At 31.3% G+C, this 23932-nt stretch overlaps 2 protein-coding genes across 4 annotated transcripts in view; one reads left to right on the plus strand and one right to left on the minus strand.

The window, feature by feature from the left end:
* The window catches only part of LOC142322148 (pentatricopeptide repeat-containing protein 2, mitochondrial-like), a 47200-nt gene extending 25923 nt beyond the window's left edge, over nucleotides 1-21277 (minus strand). For both annotated transcript variants that reach the window (XR_012755788.1, XM_075360891.1), the window contains exons 1-4: nucleotides 20999-21277; nucleotides 19658-19889; nucleotides 7583-7685; nucleotides 3805-3999 (exon numbers count right to left, since the gene is read on the minus strand). Coding sequence is in view for 1 of the 2 variants with exons in the window: in XM_075360891.1 (XP_075217006.1) it covers nucleotides 3805-3999; nucleotides 7583-7685; nucleotides 19658-19889; nucleotides 20999-21080 (612 nt within the window). In the remaining variant the exon portion in view is untranslated. The remainder of the gene's footprint in view (nucleotides 1-3804; nucleotides 4000-7582; nucleotides 7686-19657; nucleotides 19890-20998) is intronic.
* A 91-nt stretch (nucleotides 21278-21368) lies between these two features.
* Vha44 (V-type proton ATPase subunit Vha44) overlaps nucleotides 21369-23932 on the plus strand; it is a 53205-nt gene continuing 50641 nt past the window's right edge. The window contains exons 1-2 of one of the 2 annotated variants that reach the window (XM_075360893.1): nucleotides 21378-21514; nucleotides 22297-22563. The gene's annotated coding sequence lies outside the window, so the exon portion shown is untranslated. Of the gene's footprint in view, nucleotides 21515-22296; nucleotides 22564-23932 lie in introns of both variants that reach the window. The other variant, XM_075360892.1, reaches the window with a different exon arrangement.

A 23932-nucleotide genomic window follows, 5' to 3' on the forward strand; every position in this document is an offset into this window, starting at 1 on the left:
AATACACGGAGTCATACGTTTTTTAAACCATCAAAACATTAAGCCGGCTGAAATTCATAGGCAGCTGGTTGGTGTGTACAATGATAATGTACTGAATGAAAGAAACATCCAGAAATGGTGTGAAAGGTTTAGAAATAACAGAATTAATGTGCATGATGAAGAACATTCAGGGAAGCCCTTGATAATCACAGAGGACTTGTTGAAACATGATGATGAAATCAGAAAAGATAATCGCTCAATAATTTCTGACCTGGCTCTTCTTTTTCCTGATGTTTAAAGAGCTGTTATTTGGTCACATTGTTCATGACCGTTTAGGCTTCAGAAAGGTTTGTGCATGTTGGGTGCCACACGTCTTAATGGAATGTCACAAAAAAATTCTAATTGGATCTTCTTTGGAATTTTTGATGCGCTATACAGAAAAAGGTGGCACGTTCCTTAATTCGATGTTACTATTGATGAAATGTAGATTTCGTATTACACATGAGAAAACGGCATCATCCTCAATCACCAATCAGACCAACAAAGGTCATTTGGACCCAAACCCATGGCCACAATCTTTTGGGATTGGTTTGAAATATTGCTGATTGATTTCATGTCATGTGGAACAACTATAAATTCAGACGCCTACTGCGAAACTCTACGTAAGTTTCAGCACCCCATTCAAAATCGGCAATGTGGGCAGCTGGCTAACAGCATCATCCTGCTGTATGATAATGCACGTCCACATGTTGTGGGTCTGAGACATGATTTACTGAGAACATCTGGATGAAAACATTTACGATCACCCATCACATCTTCGGGACTTAGCCCCTTCTAATTACAATTCGTTTGAGAAATTGAAAGAATTTTTGAGTGGTAAGGAATTCATGGGTGACGATGAACTTAAAAATGCTGTTAATCAGTGGCTAAATGGACTGGCGGCAGAAAAATATGACAAGGGTATATTAAAGCTGGTGTATCGCTACAATGTCTTAATTCATGTGGCTATTATATAAATATAACTTTGTATTCCAATAACATAAGGCTCCACACCTCACTGGCATGCTGAAGTACAAGGCTTCCTGAATGAAAAACTCCCACATCGCTGGATTGGGTGAATTAGCACTCTTAAAATGGCCTCCTAGATCTTCTGATCTCACGGTTTGTGATTTTTTCTTTTGGGGGTATGCTGAAGACTGAGTTTACATGCCACCACACCCAATAACTTTGGTTGAGCTACAGGAACACATTACAACAACTGCATTTATGTTCATTATAAGAGATACTGTACGTTAACGTGTTGTCACATACATGTTGTCCAACCGCATAGATATGTGTTGTGTGATGAATGGAGGCCATATTGAAAATTGATGAAGGTATGACTGAAACTTGGGACAGTTTCTGTTTATCTTCATGTATCATTTATAATTTTATGTACTACTTTTTTAAACACGATTTTTAAAATCCGATGTTCATTACCTTGTATTAAAACATTCATAGATTTGTGAATGCGGTCTTATTAATTGCAGTTTGTAGAAAATAAGCTTGGGCGAACATGCATGGCTATTTTTGTTTCACACAAATAAATATATTACTAAATGTGGAGGTTGAACAGAGTAAGAATAAATTATGATAATTATATACACATTTATGTATAACTTCATTGATAATTTTTTGTCTCATACATACAAAAAACACATCTGTAGCCATATTATCTCAAGATTTCTTAACTTTGTAAATTTAACCTGCAATTAATAGTAGAAGGAAATATAGAAGAGTGAATAGTGAACTAAGAAGGAAAACTGAGAAAGCTAAGGAAAGTGGCTCAAGGAAAAATGTACAGCAAAATATGGAAAAAGAAGGGAAACATGAGTTAATGTGTAAAGACGCATCAGAAATAGTTTTTAAAGAAAAACAGAGGAAGAAAATGTCAGATAGAGGCAAAGGATGGTGAAACTCTTAATGAGAAGGAGAAAATAAAAAGGATACATTTTTAATTTATATGTGTTAGTAAAAAGCCAAGAGAAATAGATGTGAAAGTGGATGAAAAGTACTAAGTTCATGAAGATCAAAAAGGATACAGTATATTAAAAAGTGAATAAATAAGGCAATTAAAATGATGAGAAAAGGAAAAGATGAAGGTGTGATGAAATACCAAGAACTGTTCAAAGCACTAGGAGAGACAGAAGAATTGTTATTACGAGATCTACGCAGTGAAATACTTGAATAAGGAAAAGTGGCTAGAGGACTTCTGGGATACAATAACGGTACAAATAGTAAAGAAAAGAAATATAAAGAAGTGTGAAGAACATAGAACAATTAACCAAATATCACATGAAGCTAAGGTACTGTAATGGGTTCTAATTAAGAGGATACACAAATTGGATGATAGAATTGTGGAAGAACAGTATGGCCTTAGATGTGTTGAAACAAGGTATGCTACATTACTGCTAAGAGTAATAGGTGAGAGAAACACGGAAAGGAGGCATAGTGTATGTTGCATTTGTCAACCTAGAAAAGGTATTTGACAGAGTTACATGGGTCAAATTATTGCTAATTTTGGAAAAGAAGGGAGTTAAATGGAAAAAGAGGTGCCTAACAAAAGAGCTGTACTATAACCAGAAAATAAAAGTGAGGGTAGTAGAAGAAATGACAGGAAGAAAGGGATTGGAATTGGAATGAGGCAGGAATACGGCATGTCACCAACACTATTTAGTGTATAATGGGAAGAAATAATTAAATGCTGCCTGAATGGGAAAAGAGGAGTAACTGAATTGGTGGAAGAAGAATAGAATTTATATTATTTACTGAAGATATGGCAGTACTGGCAGAAAGTCCAAGTAAACTAAATGAAATGCTTTATTTCCATAAATGCTTTATGGAAATGAAGTTTGTAAAAGTCAGGGTTTGGGGATAAAAAAAGACAAAATGTATGGTATTAGGTGGAAAAGAACAGAGGAGTGAAATTAAGGCAGGAAATGAAGTTTCAGAGCAGGTGAAAACATTTCAGTACTTGCATAGTAGAAATTAAAACAAGAATATCAAGAAGCAGGCATTTAATAAAAAGGAAAGACTGCTGTGTAGAAAGTTAAACTTAGTGATAAGGAAGAGATTAACGAAATGTTATTTGTAGTGTGACACTACTATGGAACTAAAATGTGGACAATGAGAACGGCAGATAAAAAACTTCTGAGATATGGATGTGGCGCAGGATGATAAATGTCAAATGGTAAGACCATGAAACAAATGAAGTATTAATGAGAATTGGAGAGAACAGGAAAATGCTAAATGCGATTGAATATAGGAAAAAGAACTGGCTAGGACATTGAATGAGAAGAAGGTGTTTATTAGTGGATGTGGTGAAGGCTGGGTGATTGGAAGGAAAGGAAGAAATTTCAAATGATGGATGGGATTATGGAAAAGGAAAAATATGCAGAAAAAAGAGGTTAGCATAAGATAGAAAAAGGTGGAGAGCAGCAGCCATGACAAGACCTGCCCTGATGGCAGAACACTATGAATGAATTAAACAAAAATATTTCAGAAAAATACTAAATAAATTCTCTTCTGTTTATTATTTTAACCATGACAATATTTAAAATTAGTTGCAATACTCTTCTTTATATTTAATCACAATTTAATGATCTTACCAGGTTTCTAAATTTGTGTGTTCAATAAATCTACCTTAACAATCTAACAGATTCTATCATGTTGTTTGTCAGAGACAAAATTACAAAATGGCAATATGTTAAATATATACTTCTGATAAATAAACAATTTCAATAAATAAAACCTTTAAACAAGTCAAAAGTAATCAAAACCGTGTACCTTTTGATAACAAGCAGCAGTAACAATAACTAATGGATGTCTGTGGAACTTGGTTCCAGATAACTGTTTCTTCTTCAAAATTTCAAAAATTTCAATTACTTCATCATACATTTTATTGTTATAAAATAAGTCCAGTAACACCTGGAAAGTCATAATTTGATCGAAGAAACCATCCAGTTCTGGATTCTTAATGAGCTGCAAACAAAAATATTTACTTACTTAATTTGGAAAAATCAAGATATAAAATTTACTATGAGAAAATTGTTGAAATTAACAGATAAAATGTGAATTTTCTACTAACTAAATAAAAATCTTAAATAAAACAAAAAATCCCTCATGTAGTGATTTCTAAAAATTGTTTTACACTTCTCCTAAAAATCATTTCAGGAAGTCATAAGACGTTTGAAGCAAGACAGTCAAACATATCTTGAAAAACTTCATTTTCAAGATATGGCTAGTAAAAAAAAATAAAAGATGAAGATAAAGTAAGATAAAATTTGCAGGGACACAAATTGGAGAGGCCATGTTAATATTTTTACATGAAATTTGACATGGAAAGAAATGCCTTGCAGAACAGTATTTTACTTGTTCAAAAAAGGTACAGTATAGCTCAAAAATATAAGTAAAACACTGCACTTTTTAGATTTAACTTAAATTGCCAATAAACAAATAAAAATTTTCAACAAAATTCATAGTGAATTTAATTCTCATAAAATTGATATACTTGAAGGAAATAAAAAACAGATACAAGTTTAAGAAAATATAGAACAGACCACACAAGGTAGAAAAATGTCATGATTCTAAACCAAATCAAAAATCAACATTGCTTATATTTATCATTTTCTAATATATGGCCAAGAATTTCAGCAGTTTGATATAATTTTTATTCCCTTTACAACATTTTTCATCCGATTAAGTAATATAATAAAATTACACATGTACTGTTATTAAAATTGCATGATTTAGTAAAAACAATTTTCTATCTTTATTGACAGCCAAAACATACCAATTAAAAAAAAAAAAAATGTTTACCATACTGAAACCAACCAGTGGCAAAATATAAATACTTAAAACAACATTTAAACTAAACTTAATACAAATACAGAAAAGAAACTTCACTCAAAAAATAAATGTATTTATATAATTGGGTAATCAGTGAGCAGTAGAGGTCATTATTGTTTAAATTTTTAACAAATCTGATGGAGTGCACAGCAGAATGTGAATTTTTAAAAAGAGAAAGCAGTAAGCAATATTTTTTATTTCATTTTTTTAATTATTGATAATAATTACTATATACTGCTAGGATGCTAAACTACAAATTCATAAACAAATTTGTATTGTTATAATTCCAAACTTTTTAAATTAGTGCAGTATGCTGAAAGAACAATGAAACTTGAAAATGCACCATAAAAAAAGGTGAAAAGCAGTGTACAATATAAACAAATACTTGCTTTCATGTAGTATAGAACTCTATTTTTTTCCATTCACAATGTTTGTAGAAATACAGCTCCAAAAGAGCTTTTTCTTTTCTCTTTCTTTTTGCTGTTCTGCAGTTTTCTACCACTATTCACATAAAACAAGTCAACAATTTAAAAAATAAATGTAGCAAGTTAATATGGTTCTGATAAGTTAAAATATCACAATAGTCTGAATCTTTTTAGCACTTTTCACTTGTTGTCGAATCACTCTGACAAAATTATTTTCTCATTATATTCATCTGTTGGGACTGTTCCTAGATGACTTTTCTTGACAGAATATCATTGTGTTCGATGGGTACGTTTCATGCCTTTCTTCTCATTGAAGAAAGAATGAACCTTTTAGCGCACTCAATTATTCAAAAACTATCCTTAGTAAAATTTTTTAGAATAATAACTGTTAAATATGCAGTGCAATAATATAATAATATAACCTATTGTGCTACACCATATTTATCTTAGTACTAAACAGGCATTATTTGTTAGATTCAATTTTTTTATCTGTTTATTCAATAAAAATATTTTTAGTGACATTTCAGTAAGTACTTGCAACATGTTTTAAGCGCTTTAGTTTGACATAAATTTTATAACCTCAAAGCATTATGAATAAATTCAGATCACCAATATTTATGTTACCAGTAATTTTTAATAAAATGTTTTGCAAAACAGTATTAAAAAAAATCTGGTAGTATTCTAGCAGACTTAATTAAAAAGAAATACAAGATTATTTATTCTTAATTGGTTTATGATTCTCCCAGAGACTGACAAAAATAATGAAACTGATATTGAAGATCCTAATATAAGTTAATTTCCAACTACTTCTGGAATGGAAACAAAATAGTCAGATAGTTGGGTTTGATATCCAAACATAAATCCTGATTTAAATCTAAAATTTCTTAATGAAGTACATTATTTACAAGTCATGCAATTTTTAATCTAAATTAAGTGCTCATTTACACATATTAATTTTAATATTAGGTTAGACTGAAAATAAAGAACACTAAAAATGAATTGTAACAGTGATGATCTGTACAACAATAAGAAATGTGAAAATATGAAGAAATTAATTTTTATAGTTTAGAAAGTCTGGTGATACATAACCAGACCATTCTAAAACCTATAAAAAAGTAGTTATCAGTGAAATTTTTCACTTTATAAAAAAAACCAAAATAATACTGTAGTATTCTTTCTTACATTAGATGCTAGACAACTGTAGGACAAGAAATTGAATTCTATTAAGACTAATCCTATAAATTAGGAGCAATCTCTATGTTCTAAATATTTAAGTAAAAATTTAGAGTCCAATTTACGCTTTATCACTGTTAATAGATATTGTTCCATTCCACGTTGAGCCGTCCGGTGCTGCGATCTAGTGGGTGCTAGCGCTCACTGGAAAGTTAGCTCGTACTAGCAATCTACGTTAGAATCCCGCGCAGTACGGTCCATTTATTTCAGCCAGATGGACAATCAATGTTACTCACAGTTACTAGTATTCGGAGCTCGAATCCGATTCAAGGCGGTCACATCATACTCTTAGTCCGGATGGTTTCTATTCTTTGTTTGGATGAACGTTAGCTTTATTTAATTTTATATTTTTATATGTCAAGTTATACGTCATGTTACAATATTCATTTCATTAACTGTCAAGACGACAATTCATTAAACCATTATTCAACAAGCAACAAGGCATTGTCTTCATTCATCACCTATGAAAATACAGTCCAAACTCGGTCTATAATCTACCAGATATCCTCAACTGAATATTCTTGAATGCTTTCAGTTACAATCGTGAGAAGGGGATCATTTCCTAGTTATGTAGAACTGAAGAACAGGTATTCCTTGGACAGTCAGTCTTTCAATAAAATCCATGAAGCACATGAACGCAAAAAGTCAGGGGGAAATCCGGGTTTAAGTGTAGGATTACTTAGCTTTAGGTCTGCATTAGAGAGTTTGTCTTCAGTGTTCTTTTCATTTTTGACAATAAAATGAGCTGAAGCCTGTGAAAGGAGAATAGATATATGAAAATGTTGATGATGGATTCTAATGAAACGTAATAAGAAAACAATCATATAATAATTAAACTTTTACATTTTTTATTAAGTAATACTGTTGTTACTAGCTGGAAAAACAATAAAAAATATATATTCCAAGAGAAAAAAAATAAACAATACAAGTGTGGATTCCAATTATAGAAAAAACTTTGTACTACAAATGTCTCATAGCTTACAGAATAAAAATTCTAAAATGACTTTCACATAAAAATATCAGATTTCAGTTTTATATAATATAATATTAGTTCATACCTTAAGAGCTTCAAGTGGCTTATTAAGATTGTAGTACATTCTCATCACAACCGGTCCAAAAACAAAAGAACCAAAACGTAAATCCTTGTTCTGTTGATTAAACCTGAAAATAAATTAACAAATTTCTTCAAATACCATTAATAAAATAAAAGATTCTGAATAATAATGAAGTTAGAACACACCATTAAAAACCATAAAATAGTGAGATTATAGTTTATATATTTATACTTTACTTCACTTTCAGATTTTCAAAATAAAAATAAATATAATTTTATGATTAAATACATTCTGATCACTTTCTGACAAATAACATTGATTATGGAGTATAAGGGCTTCCACTATAAACTGGCAAAGTGCATGTTATGGAAGCTTTAACAGTGTGGAAAGAAGAGTAGAGTAGAAAAGTAGTATATCTAAATGTGAATTATAACTAATCCAAAATCATTCATACATCTATGCCAACTATTAATCTTTCAAATACTATGAAAGATCATCTCTAACTGTGTTGTATTATCTGTCGCTAATCAGAATCAACACAAATAGCTAATTGTAATAGCAAAAACTTACAGAAATAAAATTTATTAAAATAATAAAATTATATAAATGACAAAAGAAAAATACAAACACGAATGCTCTGTAAACGAATAAACATCATAACATGTTTACAGTTCATTTATTAGTAAAGAGAAGTTTCTTATACACAAGGAAAACATGGTCAAAAAATCAGCCTCTCTCTCTCTACCACTGGAAATGAAGCACTGGAAAGCTGTAACATTCCAACCACAACAAAGTAGTTTAAAATAAGATTTGAATACTAATGAGGTGTTACATTGTTTTAAATATAGCTTCAGATTTCAACTTAAAAAAAAAAGTCTACAAGCTAATACAAACAAGAAATATTTTTGATAACCGTATATTGAAATTAAAAAAAATTAATATATAAGTTTTACTTATTTAGTGTCAAACATGGGATTAATGTATGTAACACATTCCAATCATGTAGTATTTATATACTGTAGTATGGGTAATGTTTAGGACTTTGTAACTTTTACAAATAATGACTCGACCAAAAGTCAGGTTGAGCCTTCATGAAGTGTACTTCGATAAATCTGGAATAAATAGGAGAAATTTATATGGTGAACTGAATCTAAACAAACTCCACTTATCATTAAATCACACCTCACTAGATCACATCTAGAGTTCTAAATCAGGACCTAGTCCCACGACAGATGGCCCCCCCCCACCACCATGAAAAGTCTTTTAAGGAATACTCAACTGGCTGAACCAAGCAACACCAGAGTTCAGAGAAGGCAGCATTTGGATACAGTTGGCTACCACTTAGAAGATAACATGCCAACAGAAGCATTGGATTGCCCCAACACCATACACATGAACAAAAAAAAATAAGTCCAAAATCAAACCATAGCAAATCACCTACATTTTCACATACAATGTAAACATGCAAACCGGTAAACCAAAAATAATAACTGGCCTAATGTACCAACACAAAATTCTCATCATAGGTCTACAGGAAATAAGAAACAGTGACCAGGAGACACCATGGAATCTCAGGAATACAGGCTCTACAAAGGTAAACTTGGAAAGAGAATGATAAAAATGTCCCAGCTTAGAACTGGCTTTTTAGTCAGTCTCAAAATAACAAACTCAATACAAGAATTCAAGTCTCAGTCCTCAAGAATCTCAACACTCACCCTTAAAGCATCTAATAAAATCTACACTGTAATAAACGCCCATGCACCCACTAATAATAAAAATAACTTTCCAAAAGACTGTAACAACAGACTGGGATCTTCTCAACCTGGCTATAAATAAATAACATCCTCAAAAACCATGTTAAACAATTAATTGGAGAATTCAATGCTTAACTAGCAGAGAAAGAAGATATTGCAACATCATCAGAAAATGCCTGCCCAAAAGAAAAAAAACAAACAGACAGATGCGTTGAATTAGCAGAAACCACAAGCTAATTTTAAAATCCACATATTTCAAGAGGTAACCTCAAAACCTGGAAATACCCTGACTACACTAAAAGAGAATGGCACTAGATCACGTCTTCATAGACAAACACCACCACAAGGAGATCTTTAACGTAAAAGTCCTTCGAGACAGGTTCAGACCACTATGTAGTCAAAATTAAATTTACTCTCCAAAGAAAGCAACAAAACCAAGCTCCTAAAACTGAAAGAAAGATGGACCCTACCCAACTAATCAAGAATGAAAATTACCAAAAAGCAACCGAAAAAATAAAAATCACAAATAAACTTGAAGATCTAGTCAACAACATTAAACATTTGCAGAAAAATTAATCCAATAAAATCCTGTAAAAAACATCAATGGTGGAACAGCGAATGTGACAAAAGAGTGGAGAAAAGACATTGGCTATTGTATGGCTATTTTAACAATCCCAAAAATCAGAAACATCCTTCCAAAATCTAGTAAAACAAAGAAAAGAAACCACCTCAACACTAAGGAGAATAAAAAGTCAACACCATAATGACACACTAACATCAATTGAAGAAGAATCCAATAAAACTGTCAAAAATACAAACCCCCAACCCCACTAATAAAGAATGAAAACGGTAAACTAGCCCATAACAATAAAGACAATGTGGAAATCCTAGCTAAATATTTCAACAAACTCCTAAATTGCGAAGAACTGATAGAACTCAAGAACTTCAACACCAACACACCAACAATAGCACCACCTGAAAACATCAAGCCTCCCGCAATAAAAGAATTCTACTAAGCACTGGGTGAGATGAAGAATTACACAGCAGCAAAAGATCAGACTTTTGTAGTGATCTGGAGACAAGCAGAAAGATCAAGTAAAAATTGGCCTTCATCAACAGCGTAACATCTAGATCAAAGAAATACCAGAACACTGGTTGACAGCCCTCAACTATTCGCTACACAAAAAAGGTGACAAAACAGACCCTAAAAATTACAGGGGAATCTCACTCCTAGACACAACATATAGATTACTTTCAAGAATCATCCTCAACAGGATCAGTTCATAACTCGAGAAAGAACTAGAAGAATTACAGGGAGGTTTCAGTCCCTGGAGGAGCTGTGCAGACCAGATCATGAGTCTCAAGCTAATAACGGATTACAACATGAAAAGAAACAGAGACATGGTGATAACATTTGTAGATTTCAAGAAAGCTTATGACTGCATTCACAGAAAATCCCTACTACAAATTCTGACACCTTGGACTACATACCAAATTAATAAACATGATAAGACTGACCCTAACAAAAACTAAGTCAAAAGTAAAATTCAAAGGTGAGCTCTCAGAACCATTTGAGATCAAAACAGTACTGTGCTAAGGCAATGAGCTCTTACTGCTATTATTCAACTATGCTCTAGACATGGTAATGAGGGAATGACTCGAAAATGTTCCCAAAACTAAAAATAGGCTGAAAAATGAAAACAAACTTTGTTTCGCTGACAACTTTGTACTGTTATCAAACAACACAAAACGAAGCTAAATCACAGACATGAGACAATTCAAAGAATTGCAAATAAAATTGGCCTCAAAATATCACAATACACAATTGAAAGAAGTAAATAAACGGTAATAAAATCAAAATAGTAATCCAATTTAAATTGGATTAGCGAGCATTATCCTGAAGCAAAATCACGCCTTTAGAAAGATTACCACGTCTTTATTTCAGTAAACACAGTAGCTTACAGTAGTTGTCACTGTTTATTGACTGACCTTTAGGTGTAAAGTAAATCAAAAGTGAACCTTCCATATCTCAGAATATTGTAATCGTCACCTTTCCTACACACATCTGAGTTTTAAACTTTCTTGTTGTGGGAGATGAAGGATATTTCCATACTGAACTTTGTTGCTTACTCTCAGGTTCAAAGTGATGGACCCATGTCTCATCAACGGTTGATGAAGAGAATTATTCGCTTAAGAAATGAGTTTCCTTCAACTTTGTAATGTTTCAAAAGCTTCTGAGAAATTTTCAAACGATTCTCTTTGTAGATGCTGGTCAATTGACGTGGAACCCAGTGAGCACAGACTTTTTGAAAGTTTAAAGAATCATGGATGATTGAAAATGCTGAGCCATGGTTTATATTCAACTCACTTGCAATTCGTTGATTACCGAGAATCACTTGTTTAATTGCTTCAATATTGTCATTAGTTCTTTGAAATTGAAGGTCTACCTTGTCACTGTTCATAACACAGAAAAGCCCTACAATTTAAAATCAATCCATTTGTAGATCTTGCTTCCACTCAAACAACTCTCTCCGTATTGCTATTGCATTCAACAAATAATCTCTGCTGGTTTCACTCCAACAGAGGAAGTATCACTGCTCGCATTTCTTCCTTGGTGCAATCAGACAAAGGAGCACTCACTCATTTTAAATACAATCACAAATAACTAAAAATGAAACAATACTTTCAATGAACAGCTGATAAAGATTATGAGTTATAACAGAACAATGATTGCTGTCGTACATGTGATTGGGTGGGAAATTAAAATTTTGCTTTATTTTTTGACATACCATTGTAATACTGAAGTATCTTCTAATAAAAGTATCTTAATCCTTTCTTGAGATATGAATGGCTTTAAGTATGGTTACGTTTGTTACTGTTATAGTAAAGTCCAAATATCAAATGATTCAGTTGGGACTGACAACAGGTGATGAGCATTTTGAACCATTAAAATAACAGTTATAGATACTATGTTAACTATTATAATTAATAAACATCAGATCAAATGTTACATATAATTTTATGCCTATTAATGTCTATGAAAGCATATGATTTACTTCAGTTACTTCTGTAACCTTGTGTTTATAACAAAACACTATAATTATTATTAAAATCAGTTTGCAGTTTTATGCCTATTAATATTTATAAGAGCATATGTTTTACTTATAGTTACTTTTGTAACCTTTGTGCTTATAACAAAACTATCATTATTATTAAAATCAGTTTTATATTCAATTATGTTTTGACCTTAATGAGTTTGATATAATATATCACATCAGAATCTTTTACATCTCTGTACAGTATTTCAGTTTCCAAATCTGTTTATTCACTTGCAACAACATTCAGAATTTTATTTTCTGATAATCTACTTCTGCAAATCAGTTTATTCCAATCATTCATATCTAATAGCATGTTGTTTCCCCAACCAGTTCCCTTAAATCATTTATCTGATCATTATTTTCAATTTCTTCATTACCTACATTTTATATTTCATCTAACTTACTGTTACAAATTTCTAGTAATATCTTTATCCAATTTTCTATATTTGGATGATGAAATTTCATTCCATGATATATTCACAAAGTTTCAGAAACAATTTCCAAATTGATTAAATCAACAAATACTGTAGTTCAGTTATAACAATAATGAACACACACTAAACAAAAAATTAAGGCATTAGGTCAGTCAATTGAATGGGAATCTGTTAATAGAGGGGGCTACTGCATTATTATTATTATTATTACAATTTTAACACGTTTATAAATGTTGCAGAACAATTTAGATTCGGAGTAACAGTACAAGGTGAAAAAATAAAGATGCTACGATTTGCTGATGATATAGTAATTCTAGCCGAGAGTAAAAAGGATTTAGAAGAAACAATGAACGGCATAGATGAAGTCCTACGCAAGAACTATCGCATGAAAATAAACAAGAACAAAACAAAAGTAATGAAATGTAGTAGAAATAACAAAGATGGTCCATCTTTGTTATTTCTACTACATTTCATGTAGTGAAAATTTCATTTTCACATTCAGCGGTCCGCTGAATGTGAAAATAGGAGGAGAAAAGATTATGGAGGTAGAAGAATTTTGTTATTTGGGAAGTAAAATTACTAAAGATGGACGAAGCAGGAGCGATATAAAATGCCGAATAGCACAAGCTAAACGAGCCTTCAGTAAGAAATATAATTTGTTTACATCAAAAATTAATTTAAATGTCAGGAAAAGATTTTTGAAAGTGTATGTTTGGAGTGTCGCTTTATATGGAAGTGAAACTTGGACAATCGGAGTATCTGAGAAGAAAAGATTAGAAGCTTTTGAAATGTGGTGCTATAGGAGAATGTTAAAAATCAGATGGGTGGATAAAGTGACAAATGAAGAGGTATTGCGGCAAATAGATGAAGAAAGAAGCATTTGGAAAAATATAGTTAAAAGAAGAGACAGACTTATAGGCCACATACTAAGGCATCCTGGAATAGTCGCTTTAATATTGGAAGGACAGGTAGAAGGGAAAAATTGTGTAGGCAGGCCACGTTTGGAGTATGTAAAAGAAATTGTTGGGGATGTAGGATGTAGAGGGTATACTGAAATGAAACGACTAGCACTAGATAGGGAATCTTGGAGAGCTGCATCAAATCAGTCAAATGACTGAAGACAAAAAAAAAAAAAAAATAAATGTTGCAAAACATTTCATAAACTTAAAACTAAGTAGCTTTGTGTTTTGTTTAAGCTAAATTAAAAGAAAATGAAGAAATAATATAATCTTTAAACCTTAAAACCTATACAGTTTTATGTATGCACAATGCTCAAATAATACTAGTTACTTCCTTCCTAACTCTCTTAAGACTGCTTGTGTTTAGAGAAAACATTCCATGCATACTGGTAGTTTTTTCTGTCATATGATTATTAGTTGGCTGTATTAACCTTTCTCTTAAATCCCAAAATTTTCATTTTTATTACATGTAGATATATAGATGATCAACTGAAGATGGCCATTGGGATCTCAAAAACTATATGAAAGACAATCAATCATTGGGATCTCAGAAACTAAGTTTTATGAGAAATTTTAAATTGTGAACCTTCCCTAGATTTACCCAACATTAAAAAAAAAATATTCACTTTTACCAATATGGCAGCCAACATAAAATAGAAACCTCAAGTTTTTATTACATTTCTGGGTAGAAAATAGTATTTTAAAACACCTTTAGTCTTGGGCATTTTTCTCTAAATGCAGCTGTTATGGGACTACCAACAGTAATTGTAAATTCAAATGTAGTAGACATCTGTATTATTTTAAATGTAAATCTAATTAGTAATTTAAAAGTACTACTATCTAAAGTAAAGGTCAGGTTAAACAACTTTTACCTTTAACAGTGTGGTTTTAGCTTTATTTATTAGGAAGAATTAAAACATCAATTATAACAAATTTTCAATATGAACACCATTACTAAAAATGCAGGAAGTTCATTTCCTAAAAATATCATTAACAGTTTTTTTACCAGGTATTGTGATGGATGTTGTTTTGACTACATGTTCTTCCACTGAAGTGTACCAAGCTGTATAAAACCAGTCTTTTGGGCAAAATTAAAAATTCCTTTTCCTCACCATAGTCATGTGCCAAGCTCTATCTTGTTGAAAGTACATCTGCATTCGCAAACCTAAAAGTGTCATCAATAGTTGGCAGTAGAACTTCTTCCAACAATTAATGGTATTAAGGTCCTGTAAGATTTCCCTTGCATAAAGACAAAATGCCCAAAATTTGGTTGTTGAAGGTGGCACATCAGCAGTTATGGAAAATTTCACATTATTGTGTCCTTCCCTGGCAATTAATGGATCTTCTTTTGACCAATAATGGATGTTTTTTCAATTGTGCATCCCATTATTAGAGAAAACTCTTTTGTCACACAAAAATTACAATAATTTACAAACTGTTCTGCAATTCAGCTGCTTAATTCTAGTCTTCTTCCTTCATTACCAGGCATCACAGTGTGAAGAATCACAGTTTTATATGCATGGCAACTGTGTTTCCGCAACACACTTGCTATTGAGCCATAAGATACAGGTAGTAGCAACTGCACTGTTTCCCTTATGCAAGCTGTAAGGTATGCTTCATAGAAGGCCAAAATATCAGCATAATATTTTTAATAAAAAATCTGTTCTGGTAATGTCATTTTTTCTGAAAATTACTAATTACTTTGCAGATTTCCAACTAATCTTGTGAATAGTTTACGGTGAGGTGGATGTCTTATCAGGATATCACTGTACATATGTATTTCTCATTAATATTGAATTCTTGTTATTTAAAAATAAATTTCCAGAATAACTGATAAATAAGCACTTCAAAAAAAAAAAAAGAAACTAACACAAAGAGTATTAAAAGTATTCATTAACTTCTTGATTAATATCTCATTTACATGTTGTACATATACTCATTTCAATAAACTGTGGAGGGGTTGCTTATTGTTCACTAGTCCCAACAGATTGCAATGTACATATTAGGAAAATAAATAGGTAATAATATTTAAGTTCTTGACAATTCAAATAACTAATGAATAAGGGTGATTACATTAACTATCAACGAGAGTACTGTTAAATTTAAGAAACTTTTCAACAATGCAAAAAAACTACTGATAATTATTTAGCATTAAAATTGTATTTATTATTTTTGTAAGTTTACAATTGTCAGCACGTACCTCCTTAATGGCTGCGTTTAGAAAAAATTCCCAAAAATAAAGATGTCTTAAAATATTATTTTTTCTGCCCAAAAATACAATAAAAACATAAGGTTTTCATTTGAAAAAATAAAGTTAGCTGCCTTATTGGAAGATTTTAAAAATACTGTATTTTTAATGTATGGAAAAATTTAGGGAAGATTCCCCATTTAAAGTTTCTCATAAAATATATAGTTTCTGAGATCCCACTGTGGTCTTCTTGAGTTTATCAGCCTATATATATATATATATATATATATATATAAGGTTTTGATAATGTTGTAATTTTTAACCAGACAAAACTTTATATTATAACTGTGATTAAGTTTTTTTTTGTTAATTTGTTTTAATAAAAACCGTTTATTAGTGTTAATATTTGTATGCGGCATTAACATTCTGATGATTAAGACACTTTACTTAGATTTTTTAATTTTTTTTTTTTTAATTATCTGAAGACTTATTTAAGTTGTAAAAAACCATACAAACTAAATTTGTGTTGTATATGTCCCATTTTTGATTTAAAAAAAAAGTATCCATATCAATATACCATATTTATTAGAAAATAAGACTCCCTTGATTGTAAGACTCTTCAATTTTACAAAAGAAAAATTTGCAAATGTTACACCAGTCAGTTTGACAGGCTATAATTCCTAGAAAAACAGTTCTTCAGGAATTTGTTTGTTACTGTACATACACAGTTAGTTGTTGGCCAAGGACAAATTTTACCCTTTCAAGTGTTTGTGAAACATTGCTATGATATTTGATGTGGAAATGGGGTGGTGAAACGTTGACCTTCATATGGTAGTACCTAGCTTCAATCCTACTACCTGCTTTTTTTTTTACAAGTAAAACAAATCTTTTGGTTAGAACAGTAGCAACTTTATTGAAAGCCAGTTTCTTTTGTATTTTGTCTGAGTTACCGGTAAAATGAATTCACAGAAAAGTTTCACTGTGGGATTTAAGTTAGATGTTTTGGAATTGGCTGAAAAAATTGTATATGAATCGTGGGTCCAGAGTATTTGGTACAAACAAACATGTTTTGTTACTGGAAAAATCAGAGATAAACTTAAAGCCACGAAAAAAGGACACCATCCTGCAGTGGATGATAGTGATTGAGTGGGTAGAAGAGAAGAGAGTGCTGTTTAGTGACCTGAGAAATGATACAAATGAAAGGAGGGATGAAGTAGCAAAACAAAATGTAAACACGGGTGACTTTAAAGTCAGTTGTGGGTGGGTGGTGTGATTAATGAGAAGAAAGGGACTCACTCTGAGGCAGAGAACTTCTTTGTGCTAATGACTACCAGCAGAATATACTGACATTTTGGAGTTTCAACGATATGTACTATGTGAAATAGGAAAAAATCAGTAACTCATATCTCACATGAAATGCCGATGAAACAGCTCTTTTTTGAAATGCAATGGAACACAACCGCAAACAAAGTGGGCAAATCCAGTGTACTGGTGAAAACAGCTGGAGCAGAAAAAATGAGAGGCACAGTTATGCTAGCCATTAGTGCAAATGGAAAAATTGTCTCCTAATGTCATTTTAAAAAAAACTGCCGAAAAGAAAACTACCAAGAGGTTGACATGTTCGTGTACAAGATAAGTGATGGATTGATGTGAAACTAATGTGTGGCTGGCTGGAAGTCGTTTGGAATCGCCACCTTGGAGCAATATTAAAGAAACAAGGACTTCTTGTTTTAGATAGCTTCTGTGGCCATCTTGAAGTTTCTGAGAAGAATCAAATCAATGAAATGCACATAGATGCTGCAGTTATTCCTCACTTCTGTGCTGCAACCCTTGGACATGAGCATTAATAAGCCATCCAAGGACCATGTTAATAAGTTTTATACTAAATGGATGGCAGATGGAGATCACACATTCACAAAGAGTGGACAAATACAGAAACCTTCAATACAGCTTCTCTGCAAGTGGATTGTCAAAGCCTGGGAGAAAATTACTCCGAAAATGATAATCAAGTGTTTCAAGAAGACCAGCATCTCCTGCACATTGGATGGAATGGAAGATCACCTCATATATGAGGATTATAACACAACTGAGAGAAAGACTGATATTGATGATAGTGACGATGAGAATGATGAAAAAAGCAGGAATGACTTAAAACACAATACCATACATTTTGCACTGTTGTTAAAATAACGACAACTGGTTTGAACTATAAATTCATAAGTCGTTCATTTCTGTTTTCAGATATACCGATACCTGTGAACCTAAACAAAGCCACAAACCTGATGTCAAATAGCACGCATTCTCAAATAACAAGACCTTTTTATCAGTATGACTTACAATAGTTAGTGTTTAATAAAACATATTAAATTCATTAATTCAGTAATTTTTATTTTCATTTTCTGAAGTACCCGTTTGTAAGACGCGCCTCGAATAAAAGACCCCTCCAAATTTTGGAGTATAATTGCGTTAAAAAAGGGGGTCTTATTTTCGAATAAATACAGTATATTTAAATGACTTTCACAGTCATGCACAGTGTAATTGAACAGACTAAACATAATTCATCAATACAATGTGGTATTGGGAGGAGGTTCACTAGTCTGCTATTATAAATGTTTATAACCTAATTTACACATTTTAATTAAAATGTACTAAAATAATTTAATAAATTACCCCATTAAAAAATTGGCTCTATCATAGATAACTAGAATGTCTCTTCTAAATTTAGGTGTACCAATATTTCAAATCTCCCAGTATAGGAGTCAGGAGTATAGACTATACCCCTGATTCCTATACTAATAAGTAAGCCACCTTTGGTATATATTTTAGTAATACGGTTTTATTTAAAATAATGTAAATGAGTAAGTAATGTCAACCTAAAAGTTGAGTATTCAATTGAATAGGAGGGCCACTAACCCCTCCTCCCCAAGTCCTTAGCAGTACATAATACGTTCCTGACACATTTTTTCAGTAGCTTCATGCCTAAGTAGTCCAATGATACCAGGCCAGATAACAATGTTAATATAGATCTTTTGGAAAGATTTTGTTAGGTAAGGAAGTTATTCAGAAAAATTAAACTTCAGGCAGTTGCTTCTTCCTTATTTTTATAATCACACTCATCCTCAATTTGCCAACTGGAGAGACATAATTTCTGAACAGATTGGGAACTCTCAAACACAGTGTCTAACTCATCAGTTGAGAGTTGAGGCAGCACACTGTTCATACAACTTATTTTGAGCTGAGCAATGGTCAACCTCCTGTGACAGCAGATATTTTAAATAGCTGTTGTGAGGAGGAATTTCTACAGATACATTTAAAAAACTAGTGCAGCATAACTTGGTTAGAGCCCTTTCATTTCTTTTCTCCTCACTCTGCTTCTTATCACTGACCAATCAACTAATATGTGAAAGAACAGCAACCACCTAATATTTACAATTACCTGTTTCTTGACAACTTTAAGCTTAGCAACTCACTTTGAAATAACCTTAATGAAGGTTTAAAATAAAAAGAAATTATATTGTACAAAACAAGTGAATCAGCAAAATATACTAGAATATACTGTTGTTTATAGCTTCTCTAACTCATCAAACTTAATAAACATATCAGTGATATCTATTTTACAAGAAAATAAAAATCTTATTAACTTACTTTATTATCATTCTTTCTAATAAAGTCATATCTGCTTCTGAACCGTCTGCTAAATATATCATATTTTTAAGGTCCTCTGTAAATACCATATTACTAGATCCTGGTGCTGAAAACTCATTCATTTTTTGTTTAAATTTATCATCAATTTGAACAAAATGCTGCTGAGTTCTCTCCTTTACACGTAAAAAAGCATCTATTCCTAATGCAGTAGCACTATATAAAGTTCGAGCACCTGAAAAAAAAGTCAAAAGTTAAAAAAAACATAATATGCCTATTACACTGCAGTAATGTATTTTTCCTATAAACAACATCATTACAAGGGCTAGACACTGTTGTAGTATCTACAACATTCAAACATACATTGATGGATCATCACAACAGAGCATGGGTAATGAACATTATTAAAATTATCTATCTATTATATGACTATGTCATTATTAAGAAATGCAAGATTTAACAGGAAATAACCCTAGGTGTACAAGAGATTAAAATCATAAAAAATATGAATTTGTCAAGATGAAGGATTTCCTGCATAAGATACTCTCTCCACAAACATTCATATGTTAATTTCATATGAGGTATTCTCAAAAATTTCCTTTTTGAAATGCACAGGTGTCCATTTTGGGTAGTCATCAATTCTGCTGACTAGCTAATTATAATCATGCCAACTCCTAAGTGAAATGGTAATTATGTAAGGGGCTACCTAACAATACTCACACAATAGTATAAGAGCAGTTTCTCAAGGACCTTTAAAACAGATAATCGAACGTACATACTTACTGGGTCACCAGGAAGCATTAGATAATATACAAAATCTTTTTTTCAGTTTGTAGCACAACAAAAAATATGGATGTTACATATTAATACTTTAATTAAATTAGAGAACAATACTTAAAAAACTTATTACCACCTATTTGGAACATTGATATATACCTATGTTTTCACCACTTTTATTAAATTTGCATCTGAGCATCTGCATAATTTGTGTCTTGTGTACTAAACCTTTTGTTTTCTTAATAAATTATACTAAAAAATGCATCAGTAGAAGTGAAAAATTCAGACGGTACAGTGTTATTAGATTTTCAGTTATAGTAGTCGGTACATGTCTTTGATTACAAGCTTGACAAACGCTCAGGAACTACGAATGCAGATTTACACTGTATAAAACCTGATTTTTGTAAAATACAAACTCCTAATTTACAACAGCAACCATGAGAGAAAGGTTAAGCTGACCGGCAAACCTATGTGTAATTACAAATTACTTTAGCCCCACACAACAGTATGATTGTGCAAAGTGCATTAAGCTAAAATATTATACTTACATAACTAAATATAACTTACCAACAAGATTGACGGCTGCAGTGAAGTTACAAAAACTCAAATTATTACATCCTCGCAAAAACCTCGAACACATGGTAGCCATTTTTTAAGTAAAAATTTCAATTTACAAATATACTGTACCAATTCAAAATGATCAAAGGAAATTATATGTATTTAAATAAAAACAGATATTTATATTTTCATGGATAATAAGTAATACTTTAAATCTTGGATTACAAAATCAATCGTACACCATTTATTCATTAACACTACTAAACCCAAACGAACAACACGCGGGATGTAATAACCTCTGGTTTATCTTAGTATTTCTTTTGATTTATCCGGATGTAGGCTTCGCAGTCAGCTGATTTTTGGGATGTTTTGCTAATCAAACGGTAGATGTCACTGTTGAGTCACGTGAAAAGTTATGGCAGGTTCCTGGGTGTCTAGTAATATTTGAAAATATTTTCTGTAAAATCCAATTTTTTTCGAATATTCTATTGTCAAATATTGCTTGTTTATATCGTATAATCTTTTGTAAGTATGTTTTGTGTTTTAATCTGTTTGTTGGAAGCGGTTAAATGTAATATAATGTAATAACCTTAACCTACTTCAAAAGCCAAACCCAAAAACTGTTACACCCTTAGTTATTTTCTTTATTAAATGTTAGCATTTTGATTATTCTAATTTTATAACTTGTGCTCAATGTAATTCTGTATTATGATTACAGTTCTATCTAGCTGGTTATATTTCGATTTTCATTTTGCTCAAGTTATTTAACTGGACGAACGTATATGTCACTGAACTGCCATATATTACGTTCCTTACGTTATTAAATCCTAGTTTTACTTTTTCAATGTATTTTAATTGAATATTATGCAGTCAAAGTATATTTTGTAAATATTTATCACTATAGATATATTCAAACCCTGTTTTACTCTTGGTTGTAGGAAGTCATATATTAGAACTTTATAACATCTTAGTCAATCTTTACTTTAGAAAAGTTTTTATCATAAACCCTAAAAATATTTTGAATAAATATAGACGGATCAGGTAAATATTATGTATATTCTAATTCTTCATGTCGTGTTATTTCATTTTTTAAAGTTGTGTTAATTATAACTTACATTTTTAAATAGACTATTAGATTTTGGTGTGTTTATGTGCTGAAGAATACAATCCGAAGGGTCACAGCCAATGAGAGTTCAGTTATTTCGTTTGGATATACTTTTAGCTTTATTTTGAATAAACATTAGGATTCAAGTATGTGACAGTATTTGGAATCCGTAAATCATATAAGAATATTACTCTAATTGCAGGTATTGTATGTGTACCCACCGGCTTGGTCTAGTGGTGAATGTGTCTTCCCAAATCAGCTGATTTGGATGTTGAGAGTTCCGGCGTTCAAGAACTAGTAAAGTCAGTTATTTTTACACGGATTTGAATACTAGACTCATGGATACCGGTGTTCTTTGGTGGTTGGGTTTCAATTAACCTCATATCTCAGGAATGGTTGAGCTGAGACTGTACAAGACTACACTTCATTTACACTCAGACATTTCATCCTCTGAAGTATTATCTTAAAGGTAATTACTGGAGGCTAAACAGAAAAAAAAGGTATTGTGTATGTGGAATTGTCTCCAGAATAAAAGAGTTACTCTGGACTTCTCTGTTATCAAATAAATGTAATAATATTAAAAAAATCTTTTGGAATTGTATCTAAATTGTTATAATATTGGATCGAGTTTAGTATTATACTGCTTTTAATATTATTTGATTCATCCTTCAGATGTCATGAAAATTTGTTAAATTTCAATGCATTTTTGGATATTTGTATTACTAGAAGCCTTGAAAGGAAAACTGATTTATTTTTGTGGATTTATTTGTATTTCATAATGCATGCTGTCTTACATTAATATTTGTCCTATTTTTAACCATTTTTTTTTGCATCTGATATATTCTTCTGTAGATTATTAACTTGTTATCTGTGATTTTTTTTTTTACAAGTTATTACATTGATTACCTACTGTGAATACTTAGTTCTTCAAAATTTTGACCTTATCTTCCATGTATTAACATACAGATTTCAAATAATAATAAATAATTATTATAATTTGAATATGGTCTGTAGATAAAAACTTGATAATTTGCACTACCTTCTTTCTACCAGTTATAGTAGTTCTGTTTCATTAAATCTCGGCTCTCTTTCACCAAGCTGCTCTGCAACTCTGAACTTAATATTTAGCAAAGTTGTTTCCATTCCACTAATGTCTTAAAAATTTTCAGAGTACAAAATTGCGGTTTTTGTAGTTCTTTTCTACCAATGTTCTCTTTGTAAAAGTAAACAAAAATTGAAGAGTTTAATTAGTAATATCACAGCAAATTGTGACAATCTTTCTTCAGAAGTGTAAGTAGAAACATGTTATATGTGTTCTTATAAGACATTCTTAAGTTTTTGCTTTATAGTATTTTTTGTTTCAAAATATAAAAATATAATAATAAATTATTCACAGTTTATAATAACTAATCATTCATAGTTTAATGTTTTTTTTTAAATGTAGATTCTAGTGTTTATGAACAAAGAAATCCTGTAGAAACTTATAAAGAAAGAATAACAAAACTAGTAACCACAGCTTTGTAGAAGATTTCAGGCTGTCTGAAAGAAAATTAACATGTGTATTAAATATAATGATACCTCATCTACAATCAGAAACAGCATATAATCGCTTAATCCAGAACAGAAGTTATTAGTTTGCATTGGTTTTGGAATGGGTCCCAGTATCATTCAATTGGTAGAACACAGGAATTGTTGAATCTACCATATGATGTACTTTACATGATGTTAACATTATTGTTAAGACATTTTTTTTAGATAAATGATAATTAATGATCGAATAGAAATTGACAATGTAAAAAGTTAGAAGAAGCATGGAACAATTCCCAGATAAGTAGTCC

This window comes from Lycorma delicatula, chromosome 3 (assembly GCF_047948215.1).
Source record: "Lycorma delicatula isolate Av1 chromosome 3, ASM4794821v1, whole genome shotgun sequence".
NCBI lineage: Eukaryota > Metazoa > Arthropoda > Insecta > Hemiptera > Fulgoridae > Lycorma > Lycorma delicatula.